This window comes from Oncorhynchus masou, chromosome 2 (genome assembly GCF_036934945.1).
Source record: "Oncorhynchus masou masou isolate Uvic2021 chromosome 2, UVic_Omas_1.1, whole genome shotgun sequence".
Taxonomy (NCBI): domain Eukaryota; kingdom Metazoa; phylum Chordata; class Actinopteri; order Salmoniformes; family Salmonidae; genus Oncorhynchus; species Oncorhynchus masou.
The window spans coordinates 6093656-6107148 of NC_088213.1; the positions used below are offsets into that span (position 1 = coordinate 6093656).

Below are 13493 nucleotides of genomic sequence, written 5' to 3' on the forward strand. Positions count from 1 at the left end.
AGGACAACATGGTTAGGTACAGCACCTAGCCTAGCACACAGAGAGATGAGGACAACATGGTTAGGTACAGCACCTAGCCTAGCACACAGAGAGATGAGGACAACATGGTTAGGTACAGCACCTAGCCTAACACACAGAGATGAGGACAACATGGTTAGGTACAGCACCTAGCCTAGCACAGAGATGAGGACAACATGGTTAGGTACAGCACCTAGCCTAACACAGATAGATGAGGACAACATGGTTAGGTACAGCACCTAGCCTAACACACAGATAGATGAGGACAACATGGTTAGGTACAGCACCTAGCCTAGCACACAGAGATGAGGACAACATGGTTAGGTACAGCACCTAGCCTAGCACACAGAGAGATGAGGACAACATGGTTAGGTACAGCACCTAGCCTAACACAGAGATGAGGACAACATGGTTAGGTACAGCACCTAGCCTAAAACACAGAGAGATGAGGACAACATGGTTAGGTAACACCCAGCCTGGTGGTACCAGCACCCAGTCTAACACCCAGCCTGGTGGTACCAGCACCCAGCCTAACACCCAGCCTGGTGGTACCAGCACCCAGTCTAACACCCAGCCTGGTGGTACCAGCACCCAGCCTAACACCCAGCCTGGTGGTACCAGCACCCAGCCTAACACCCAGCCTGGTGGTACCAGCACCCAGTCTAACACCCAGCCTGGTGGTACCAGCACCCAGCCTGGTGGTGCCAGCACCCAGCCTGGTGGTGCCAGCACCCAGCCTAACACCCAGCCTGGTGGTACCAGCACCCAGCCTAACACCCAGCCTGGTGGTACCAGCACCCAGCCTAACACCCAGCCTGGTGGTACCAGCACCCAGCCTAACACCCAGCCTGGTGTTACCAGCACCCAGCCTAACACCCAGCCTGGTGGTGCCAGCACCCAGCCTAACACCCAGCCTGGTGGTACCAGCACCCAGCCTGGTGGTACCAGCACCCAGCCTGGTGGTACCAGCACCCAGCCTAACACCCAGCCTGGTGGTACCAGCACCCAGCCTAACACCCAGCCTGGTGGTACCAGCACCCAGCCTAACACCCAGCCTGGTGGTACCAGCACCCAGTCTAACACCCAGTCTGGTGGTACCAGCACCCAGCCTAACACCCAGCCTGGTGGTACCAGCACCCAGTCTAACACCCAGTCTGGTGGTACCAGCACCCAGCCTAACACCCAGCCTGGTGGTACCAGCACCCAGCCTGGTGGTACCAGCACCCAGTCTAACACCCAGCCTGGTGGTACCAGCACCCAGCCTAACACCCAGCCTGGTGGTACCAGCACCCAGTCTAACACCCAGCCTGGTGGTGCCAGCACCCAGCCTAACACCCAGCCTGGTGGTACCAGCACCCAGCCTAACACACAGCCTAACACCCAGCCTGGTGGTACCAGCACCCAGCCTAACACCCAGCCTGGTGGTACCAGCACCCAGCCTAACACCCAGCCTGGTGGTAACAGCACCCAGCCTGGTGGTACCAGCACCCAGCCTAACACCCAGCCTGGTGGTACCAGCACCCAGCCTAACACCCAGCCTGGTGGTACCAGCACCCAGCCTAACACCCAGCCTGGTGGTACCAGCACCCAGTCTAACACCCAGCCTGGTGGTGCCAGCACCCAGCCTAACACCCAGCCTGGTGGTGCCAGCACCCAGCCTAACACCCAGCCTGGTGGTAACAGCACCCAGCCTGGTGGTACCAGCACCCAGCCTAACACCCAGCCTGGTGGTACCAGCACCCAGCCTAACACCCAGCCTGGTGGTACCAGCACCCAGCCTAACACCCAGCCTAACACCCAGCCTAACACCCAGCCTGGTGGTACCAGCACTCAGCCTAACACCCAGCCTAACACCCAGCCTGGTGGTACCAGCACCCAGCCTAACACCCAGCCTGGTGGTACCAGCACTCAGCCTATAACACTAGGGGTGAAAGTAAGGCGGTTCACTAAATAGTGGGGGTACGCCGTACCGGGTAAACCGTGAGCCTATCACAATAACTAAAACAAAGATGCCAAGAAAACTGTCAGCTATTTCACCACTATTTAAAGGCTCTGTGCAGTGAAAAACGTGATTTGTCTGTATTTTATAAATATTTACACGAGGTTGTTAGATCAGATGAAAACAGCCTGACTGGTTGTGTTAATGGCTCATTAAATCCAATCAGATGAAAACATCCTGACTGGTTGTGTTAATGGCTCATTAAATCCAATCAGATCAAAACAGCCTGACTGGTTGTGTTAATGGCTCATTAAATCCAATCAGATCAAAACATCCTGACTGGTTGTGTTAATGGCTCATTAAATCCAATCAGATCAAAACAACCTGACTGGTTGTGTTAATGGCTCATTAAATCCAATCAGATGAAAACCTCCTGACTGGTTGTGTCAATGCCTCATTAAATCCAATCAGATGAAAACATCCTGACTGGTTGTGTTAATGGCTCATTAAATCCAATCAGATGAAAACATCCTGACTGGTTGTGTTAATGGCTCATTAAATCCAATCAGATGAAAACAGCCTGACTGGTTGTGTTAATGGCTCATTAAAAGGTCATGCATAATACAGGCGAGATGCCCAATCCTTACAAGGCCCATGAGATCACAATAATTCATAGGGATTCATTATGGGATTCTATGATCCGCAATTACAGACAGTAGATCACAGTAGATCCCATAACTGTAAGAAATGCCATCTACTTTCCCCCCTGTCTAACACACACAGAGGACCACACACACACACACAGAGGACCACACAGTAGATCACACACACACACACACAGAGGACCACACAGTAGATCACACACACACACACACACACAGAGGACCACACAGTAGATCACACACACACACACACACACACACACAGTAGATCACACAGTAGATCACACACACACACAGAGGACCACACAGTAGATCACACACACACACAGAAGACCACACAGTAGATCGACCACACAGTAGATCACACACACACAGAGGACCACACAGTGGATCACACACACACACAGAGGACCACACAGTGGATCACACACACACACAGAGGACCACACAGTGGATCACACACACACACAGAGGACCACACAGTAGATCACACACACAGAGGACCACAACCCAGCAGGGTGAGTAATGAGACATAAGACCATGGTTCCTTGTGATTTCTTGATGTTATCATTGATTACATAAGGTCTCGTAGGCTAGTCCATGTTTTCACTGTGTTGGTCTCTCATCACCTGACAAGCCCAGTAAAACAATGACCTCATGAAATCATGATATATTGTCCACCTACCCACAAATAAAGTGTTATGGAAACATGCACCCCCCTCTTGTAAACAGACCACATCATTTAGCCTCTCCTACCTTCCCTGCTCCAATAGTATTATCTCAGTCCAGCCCAGCTTGGCCAGGTGATAGGCCACAGACGTCCCTACGATGCCCCCTCCACAGATCACCACCCGGGCTTGGCTGGGCAGGGGGATGGGCTGTGTGGTCTCTATAGCCGAGGCCAGTCTCCGAGGGGAGCTCCAGATACCACTAGGCCTGGTCCCCGGAGCCCAGCATCCTGCATGGGACAGCAGCCTAGGGAGCAGGGCAGGGGACAGAGCCCTGGAGCTCCATACACAGCTGCAGTGCATGGCTTGGAGGAACCTGGAGAATCAGAACACAACAGGCCAGGAGGATCAGAACACAACAGGCCTGGAGAATCAGAACACAACAGGCCTGGAGAATCAGAACACAACAGGCCTGGAGAATCAGAACACAACAGGCCTGGAGAATCAGAACACAACAGGCCTGGAGGATCAGAACACAACAGGCCTGGAGGATCAGAACACAACAGGCCTGGAGGATCAGAACACAACAGGCCAGGAGGATCAGAACACAACAGGCCTGGAGAATCAGAACACAACAGGCCAGGAGGATCAGAACACAACAGGCCTGGAGGATCAGAACACAACAGGCCAGGAGGATCAGAACACAACAGGCCTGGAGAATCAGAACACAACAGGCCAGGAGGATCAGAACACAACAGGCCAGGAGGATCAGAACACAACAGGCCAGGAGGATCAGAACACAACAGGCCAGGAGGATCAGAACACAACAGGCCAGGAGGATCAGAACACAACAGGCCTGGAGGATCAGAACACAACAGGCCTGGAGGATCAGAACACAACAGGCCAGGAGAATCAGAACACAACAGGCCTGGAGAATCAGAACACAACAGGCCAGGAGGATCAGAACACAACAGGCCAGGAGGATCAGAACACAACAGGCCAGGAGAATCAGAACACAACAGGCCAGGAGGATCAGAACACAACAGGCCTGGAGGATCAGAACACAACAGGCCTGGAGGATCAGAACACAACAGGCCAGGAGGATCAGAACACAACAGGCCTGGAGAATCACATTAGCAAGCATGCAGACGTAGGTACCACAGCTAACTTTCGTACTGTCTTTCAAACAAGCTACAGTTAGCTAGCGAACTTTAGCTAACGTTAGTTGATCAGCTGGCGCAATGATAACTTTAACTCCTATCACTTCTTGCTAATGCCAACAATAAATCTGAAGTTTGCTTGTGTTCGACCTTCGTCCCAAGGAGAACAACACCCCGATCCAAACGTCTTTGCATTGGTAATACGCTAGCGGCCTTCTGACATTCGCCTAGCTAATGATAATGCTAGTTAGCATTATCATTATCATGTAGCAAACTCACCGACTCACTCCACTCCAAAAGTAATTAAATCTCTATTCGGCTTGAAGCAGATTTCAGTCCTGCGCCTCGATGACAGCAGAATGTTTCAGTCAGACCCTATTCGGCCATACAAACTGCATTGTTTATTTACACTGCCGTGAAACAGGCAACAAAAACTAACTACTTCCGGGTCGCGGATTTTTTTGAAATCCGTCAGAATAAATGTTCCATCCTGTATACTTGGTAAATTAATAATTATTATAATTTGTACAATTATTTACAAAAATAAAAACGCAACAATTTAAACCAATTTACTGAGTTATAGTTCATATAAGGAAATCAGTCAATTGAAATAAATTCATTCGACCCTAATCTATGGATTTCACATGAAAACAGATATGCATCTATTGGTCACATATACTCAGTGGTGGCCTGTCATTCAGGGCAGGTGAGCACCACCTGTTTTGAGACCCACCCGTTCAGAAAAAAAAGACACGTTTTTCATGTTATTTTTTACATAAATACATGTCACATATCAGTTTGCAAACAATGTAAAAAAATAATATTTGAGTTAATAAAGCCGCATACAAACATGGTTGCTTTCTTGAGTATGGCATCTCCAAAATGCAGATGTTTCAGCCGAGTTTAGTGCTTTCTGTGGTGGAGGGGCAGCCAGTGTAGGGGTTAGTAATGCACTCTAGTTGCGCCGTGATTGGCTCACTTCTGTCACTCATGGGGACACTTTGTCAGCGCAAAATCTACAGAGAGAGCTTGAAAATTCAAGCCCCTTGGGTGCTGCCATAGATTTATATTAGAAGTGCCCATCCAAGAAGGCTCAAAGTCATTGGCCGCAAATAAAATGACATCAAATCACGTTATATCTACAGCAGCTTGACTTTCAAAATCTTAGCTAGCAAGCTAGACAAGCGGCCATCGTCACGAATCAACAATCTACTGGCAAATCCTTCTCAAACCTTGTCGAGAAATTATAGATTAAAAAAACATATGGGTGCTCATCGGCCAATGGACATTAATATTACACATGAATTTGGAAATTGCAAATATAACAACGGTTGATTTGGAAGGACTCTGTTACTGCTGCTCTTTAATTAATGAAATGTTTTAATGGTCTTTTTTAATGGTCTATTTTTGACTTAATACTTATTTTTCTTAAAACTGCATTGTTTGTTAGAGGCTAGTAAGTAAGCATTTCACTGTAAGGTCTACACCTGTTGTATTCGGCGCATGTGACAAATACAATTTGATTTGATCAGTGGCTAACTGCAAGTGTTGCAAAGCAATCACTGGCTTGCTACTCAGTGGAGAGGGTGTGTGGTCCAAATCTGGGTTTAAGGGTTTCTTTTTCAAGCTTAAAAGGATAAACAGTCACATGTAACACTGTGGGCCAGAAAAGGTTGAATACATTGGCCACACTATCAACCTAGTACAACTTCTGCCGCGTTCAAAACAAGTGGAAACTTGGAACTGACTTCAGTGAGTTCAAGACAACTGGGGGAAAAAAAACGAGCTCAGACTGGGAAAATACGCTTTCAATCCAACTCGGGAACTCCGGCCTCTTTCTAGAGCTCCGACCTGAAGATCACTGACGTCATGATTCAACCTTTTATTATTTTTTTTGTTCCCAGTTATCTTGAAAGCACCATAAATCTAGAGAATGCCAGACTTTGATGACAAAATTTGCCCACAAGAAGAACCGCTGTGCCACCTTCCTGTTCAAGTGAGCACAGCACAACAATGTGAGTCCAAAATTGTATTATATGCTGCTGCAAAAATTATGTAATATGCCAGGGAGATATGTCCCTTCCCCTCATAAGTTAGCCTACTGTTCTGACTTGGTGGTGCCAGGTGTAGCGGTGGTAAGGATCCTCCATGGTGCTGAAAAGAAATCTCTGCTGTTGGGACAGCTTGCTTTATGTAGGCCCCAACAGTTAGTGGGCACCTTTTGTCACCCTTATAGTGTAATTAATGTATCGTTTAGTGTTGTGGCTTTGCTGGCATGAAATGTTGAGTTTACCCACCAAGATTTACATGCTAAAACCACCACTGCATAAAACCAGTCAGTATCTGGTGTGACCACCGTGCAGCGCGACTCCTTCGCATGGAGTTGATCAGGCTGCTGATTGTGGAATGTTGCCCCACTCCTCTTCAATGGCTGTGTGAAGTTGCTGGATGTTGGTGGGAACTGGAACACGCTGTCGTACACATCGATCCAACAGTGGAGGCCCCTCAGAGGAGGACCATCCTCCTCTGTGAATTTATAAAACATTTAAAAAGTTATCCTTTTAGATAAAACTACACTAAATATATTCACGTCACCAAATAATTGATTCAAACAAACTGTCATGCAATGTTGGGGTTTGGCCGTCATTGTAAATAAGATTTTGTTCTTAACTGACTTGTCTAGTTAAATAAAGGTTCAATAAAAATAAAATTTCCAATATGAAAAACGTACTGAACATTGTGTAATGCAAATGGGATAATTAACAATGGGATTTTTTTAGTGTTTTCTAAAGTTGATTACAATTATACCAATAATATTATGAATATTTTTACTAAATGTAGCATTCAAAATTTGTTGTTTTACTGTTACCATGATAACTATCTAGTATCATTTATTTTTAATGCTGCTAACAATAATGTCAATGCTATATTAGTTTTTGACATAAATGCTATCTTTTTTTAAATTGTTAAACAAAATTCCAAATTTGCTAACATTTCCCCATAAACAGTAACTCATATCGACCTTTTTATTATTTTTCAACATCGTCATTGCCGGACTTTTATATTGAAGGAAAACTGCCAGGGTCAGGCCATTATTCTTGCTGGCGGAACGAAGGGAATGTTTACGATCCCATCGCCGCTGCGTGACCAGGATCTTCACGAAACGTCATTGGTCATCCTAGTAAAATGTTTAAAAAATGTCCACATGTGTCATTGTTTCGATACATTAATATTGTTCCATTTATGAGGAAAGGAGAGACTGCTCTTATCCAGTTGTCTTCAATACAAACATCTGTTTTTCTATCGCATGACACCAACAGTCATTCTGAAATACCCAACATGTGGACACCATGATGCAAAAATCTGCAGACAATTTTATTAAATTGACAAAATGTTCATCTGTACAGCAAAAAAAAAGCACAATGTAAAATCTCAATATTACATTGTGGCATAATCTGAACCAAAAAATATAATAGCAGATCCATAACTTTGTACAGAAAGAAAAGGACAAAACTGGTTATCATCATCAGTCTGTTTCAAAGAAGTCTCACTTCAAACCAACCAAAACAGACAGGAAGAAGGACAAACTTTTGTTTAAAATGAATAGAGCGTCCAGGTGTTGCTGAAGCAGGAGAGAGGTTCAGCTCCTGGAGAGCAGAGGAGCTTTGTGACCTGTAGTCCAAACGGTCTCACGGTGGGCCTCGGCGTCCAGACTCTCCCCTCGTTTCACGCTGTTTCCAGGGTTGAGATGTGGAGGACGGTGGTGCCAGATTAACAACAGGGCCAGTTCTGGCCCAAGATGCCCTCTAAAGGGGCCTAATGTTACTCCAAGGCCCTTCTGTTATTTTCAGAGGGAGACTGGAAGCCAAAACAGACTCTCCATCTAAACATGAATCAGATTCTCAACTGCCATACATTTCTAGAAACATAAACCCTTGTCACTTTCATATCACATCGAAATAATTTCACAAATGTAAAATACACATTTACTGAAGTGGTGTGAAGTCCTTGGGTGAAACGTTTTTGGGGTATCTGTCCTTTATTTATATGTTTACTTCACTACATTCCTAAATGTACTTTTTACTCCATACATTTCCCCTGACACCCAAAAAGTACATTTTGAATGCTTAGCAGGACAGGAAAATGGTCTAATTTATACACTTATCAATAGAACATGGTCATCCCTACTGCCTTTGATCTGGTGGACTCACTAAACACACATGCTTAGTTTGTAAATTGTGGTGCCATCTGCTTCGCTTAATAAAAAAGAACTTTAAATTATTTATACTTTTACTTTTGATCCGTAAGTATATTTTAGCAATTATGTTTACTTTTTATACTGATGTATATATAAAACCAAAGACTTTTACTCAAGTAGTATTTTACTGGGTGACTCACTTTCACTTGAGTCATTATCTATTAAAGTATCTTTTTCAAGTATGAGAATGTGTTTTTACACCGCTGCTGAACACCGTGTTGACCAGCTATATCTTTACACCGCTGCTGAACACCGTGTTGACCAGCTATATCTTTACACCGCTGCTGAACACCGTGTTGACCAGCTATATCTTTACACCGCTGCTGAACACCGTGTTGACCAGCTATATCTTTACACCGCTGCTGAACACCGTGTTGACCAGCTATCTCACAGTTGCAGCCGACAGAATATTTCAGTGACAACACGTTTTCTGGCGGTCTGCTTCCATTACACACAGGTGTCAGGTGGATGCTAGATATATAACTAGCACAGGTGTCAGGTGGATGCTAGATATCTAATTAGCACAGGTGTCAGGTGGATGCTAGATATCTAACTAGCACAGGTGTCAGGTGGATGCTAGATATCTAATTAGCACAGGTGTCAGGTGGATGCTAGATATCTAATTAGCACAGGTGGTGACTCGGTGGTCCGTCGACACTGTAACATGGATTCATTTAAACTGGACACAGCAGATCATCTAGATGACAGCGTCAACAGAGAAAATACCTTTCTGAAAACTATCCCCCCGACACCAACACCATCTGATTCCTAATTAAAACGGGAAAACCTTTCTCAAATAAATAGCTTCTCATTTTCAGTTTATTGAGAAATAATTTTAATTATTGAATTAGAATTTCAGTTTATTTCCTGAACTGACCAACTTCTATTGGAATGGATCCCAACAGGCCCCTGACCTCTGACCTCTGTGGAGCAGGACAGATTGAGGATGCAGGCCTCTGACCTCTGTGGAGCAGGACAGATTGAGGATGCATCCCAACAGGCCCCCGACCTCTGACCTCTGTGAAGCAGGACAGATTGAAGATGCATCCCAACAGGCCTCTGACCTCTGTGGAGCAGGACAGATTTTGGATTCATCCCAACAGGCCCCTGACCTCTGTGGAGCAGGACAGATTGAGGATGCATCCCAACAGGCCCCCGACCTCTGACCTCTGTGAAGCAGGACAGATTGAAGATGCATCCCAACAGGCCCCTGACCTCTGTGGAGTAGGACAGATTGAGGATGCATCCCAACAGGCCTCTGACCTCTGTGGAGCAGGACAGATTTTGGATTCATCCCAACAGGCCCCTGACCTCTGTGGAGCAGGACAGATTGAGGATGCATCCCAACAGGCCCCTGACCTCTGACCTCTGTGAAGCAGGACAGATTGAGGATGCATCCCAACAGGCCTCTGACCTCTGTGGAGCAGGACAGATTGAGCATGCATCCCAACAGGTCTCTGACCTCTGTGGAGCAGGACAGATTGAGGATGCATCTCAACAGTTCCTTGACCTCTGACCTCTGTGGAGCAGGACAGATTGAGGATGCATCCCAACAGGCCCCTGACCTCTGACCTCTGTGAAGCAGGACAGATTGAGGATGCATCCCAACAGTTCCTTGACCTCTGACCTCTGTGGAGCAGGACAGATTGAGGATGCAGGCCTCTGACCTCTGTGGAGCAGGACAGATTGAGGATGCATCTCAACAGTTCCTTGACCTCTGACCTCTGTGGAGCAGGACAGATTGAGGATGCATCCCAACAGGCCCCCGACCTCTGACCTCTGTGAAGCAGGACAGATTGAAGATGCATCCCAACAGGCCCCTGACCTCTGTGGAGCAGGACAGATTTTGGATTCAACCCAACAGGCCCCTGACCTCTGTGGAGCAGGACAGATTGAGGATGCATCTCAACAGGCCCTTGACCTCTGACCTCTGACCTCTGTGAAGCAGGACAGATTGAGGATGCATCCCAACAGGCCTCTGACCTCTGTGGAGCAGGACAGATTGAGCATGCATCCCAACAGGCCCCTGACCTCTGACCTCTGTGAAGCAGGACAGATTGAGGATGCATCCCAACAGGCCTTTGACCTCTGTGGAGCAGGACAGATTGAGCATGCATCCCAACAGGTCTCTGACCTCTGTGGAGCAGGACAGATTGAGGATGCATCTCAACAGTCCCTTGACCTCTGACCTCTGTGGAGCAGGACAGATTGAGGATGCAGGCCAACAGGCCTCTGACCTCTGTGGAGCAGGACAGATTGAGGATGCATCCCAACAGGCCCCCGACCTCTGACCTCTGTGAAGCAGGACAGATTGAAGATGCATCCCAACAGGCCCCTGACCTCTGTGGAGTAGGACAGATTGAGGATGCATCCCAACAGGCCTCTGACCTCTGTGGAGCAGGACAGATTTTGGATTCAACCCAACAGGCCCCTGACCTCTGTGGAGCAGGACAGATTGAGGATGCATCTCAACAGGCCCTTGACCTCTGACCTCTGTGGAGCAGGACAGATTGAGGATGCATCCCAACAAGCCTCTGACCTCTGTGGAGCAGGACAGATTGAGGATGCATCCCAACAGGCCCCCGACCTCTGACCTCTGTGAAGCAGGACAGATTGAGGATGCATCCCAACAGGCCCCTGACCTCTGTGGAGCAGGACAGATTGAGGATGCATCCCAACAGGCCTCTGACCTCTGTGGAGCAGGACAGATTGAGGATGCATCCCAACAGGCCCCCGACCTCTGACCTCTGTGAAGCAGGACAGATTGAGGATGCATCCCAACAGGCCTCTGACCTCTGTGGAGCAGGACAGATTGAGGATGCATCCCAACAGGCCCCTGACCTCTGTGGAGCAGGACAGATTGAGGATGCATCCCAACAGGCCCCTGACCTCTGTGGAGCAGGACAGATTGAGGATGCATCCCAACAGGCCTCTGACCTCTGTGGAGCAGGACAGATTGGGGATGCATCTCAACAGGCCCTTGACCTCTGACCTCTGTGGAGCAGGACATATTGAGGATGCAGGCCTCTGACCTCTGTGGAGCAGGACAGATTGAGGATGCATCCCAACAGGCCCGACCTCTGACCTCTTGTGAAGCAGGACAGATTGAGGATGCATCCCAACAAGCATCTGACCTCTGACCTCTGTGGAGCAGCACAGATTGAGGATGCATCCCAAAATGCACCTTATTCCCTACATAGTGCACTACTTTTGACCACGACCCATAGGGCCCTGGTCCAAAGTAGTGCAGTTAATAGGGAATAGGGAGGCATTGTTACAGAGACGCAGAACGACTTCCCTATTCAATGCTAGCAGCTATAACAGGAGCCATGTACTGTAGTAGGGACACAGCGGACGTAAACACAATAGAAAAACAACCTGACAACACACCATCATCATCACAGTCAAAACAACCAGCTCAGGTAGCAGAATAAACACATTTACAATCAATATGAATTGTTGTTCTTGTACAATATGACATTTTTTACTTTAGCATTTACTAAAGGAGGCACATACATGACCAACAGGCCAGTGTCCCAAATGGAATCCTATCCCCTCTGTCGTGCACTACTATTGACCAGGGCCCATAGGATGAAGGGGACACTACTGTTGACCAGGGCCCATAGGGTGAAGGGGACACTACTGTTGACCAGGGCCCATAGGGTGAAGGGGACACTACTGTTGACCAGGGCCCATAGGGTGAAGGGGACACTACTGTTGACCAGGGCCCATAGGGTGAAGGGGACACTACTGTTGACCAGGGCCCATAGGGTGAAGGGGACACTACTGTTGACCAGGGCCCATAGGGTGAAGGGGACACTACTGTTGACCAGGGCCCATAGGGTGAAGGGGACACTACTGTTGACCAGGGCCCATAGGGTGAAGGGGACACTACTGTTGACCAGGGCCCATAGGGTGAAGGGGACACTACTGTTGACCAGGGCCCATAGGGTGAAGGGGACACTACTATTGACCAGGGCCCATAGGGTGAAGGGGACACTAATGTTGACCAGGGCCCATAGGGTGAAGGGGACACTACTGTTGACCAGGGCCCATAGGGTGAAGGGGACACTACTGTTGACCAGGGCCCATAGGGTGAAGGGGACACTACTGTTGACCAGGGCCCATAGGATGAAGGGGACACTACTGTTGACCAGGGCCCATAGGGTGAAGGGGACACTACTGTTGACCAGGGCCCATAGGGTAAAGGGGACACTACTGTTGACCAGGGCCCATAGGGTGAAGGGGACACTACTGTTGACCAGGGCCCATAGGGTGAAGGGGACACTACTGTTGACCAGGGCCCATAGGGTGAAGGGGACACTACTGTTGACCAGGGCCCATAGGGTGAAGGGGACACTACTGTTGACCAGGGCCCATAGGATAAAGGGGACACTACTGTTGACCAGGGCCCATAGGGTGAAGGGGACACTACTGTTGACCAGGGCCCATAGGGTGAAGGGGACACTACTGTTGACCAGGGCCCATAGGGTGAAGGGGACACTACTGTTGACCAGGGCCCATAGGATAAAGGGGACACTACTGTTAACCAGGGCCCATAGGGTGAAGGGGGCACTACTGTTGACCAGGGCCCATAGGGTGAAGGGGACACTACTGTTGACCAGGGCCCATAGGATAAAGGGGACACTACTGTTAACCATGGCCCATAGGGTGAAGGGGACACTACTGTTGACCAGGGCCCATAGGTGAAGGGGACACTACTGTTGACCAGGGCCCATAGGGTAAAGGGGACACTACTGTTAACCAGGGCCCATAGGGTAAAGGGGA

At 48.1% G+C, this 13493-nt stretch overlaps 1 protein-coding gene and 1 pseudogene across 1 annotated transcript; both read right to left on the bottom strand.

Annotated features, from left to right (window-relative positions):
- The window catches only part of LOC135554601 (pyruvate dehydrogenase phosphatase regulatory subunit, mitochondrial-like), a 45483-nt pseudogene extending 40595 nt beyond the window's left edge, over positions 1 to 4888 (bottom strand).
- A 2913-nt stretch (positions 4889 to 7801) lies between these two features.
- On the bottom strand, positions 7802 to 12431 carry LOC135554610 (uncharacterized). The gene is made up of 2 exons (XM_064987008.1): positions 9818 to 12431; positions 7802 to 9721 (listed from the first exon to the last, which is right to left on the bottom strand). Exon 1 carries the CDS (start codon positions 11875 to 11877, stop codon positions 10558 to 10560), a length of 1320 nt encoding a protein of 439 aa, XP_064843080.1. The 5' UTR covers positions 11878 to 12431; the 3' UTR covers positions 7802 to 9721; positions 9818 to 10557.
- Positions 12432 to 13493: the final 1062 nt, after the last annotated feature.

Excerpts from the sequence above, each read along its gene's own strand:
- LOC135554610 (XM_064987008.1), bottom strand. The coding sequence starts at position 11,877 with ATGCATCCTCAATCTGTGCTGCTCCACAGAGGTCAGAGGTCAGATGCT.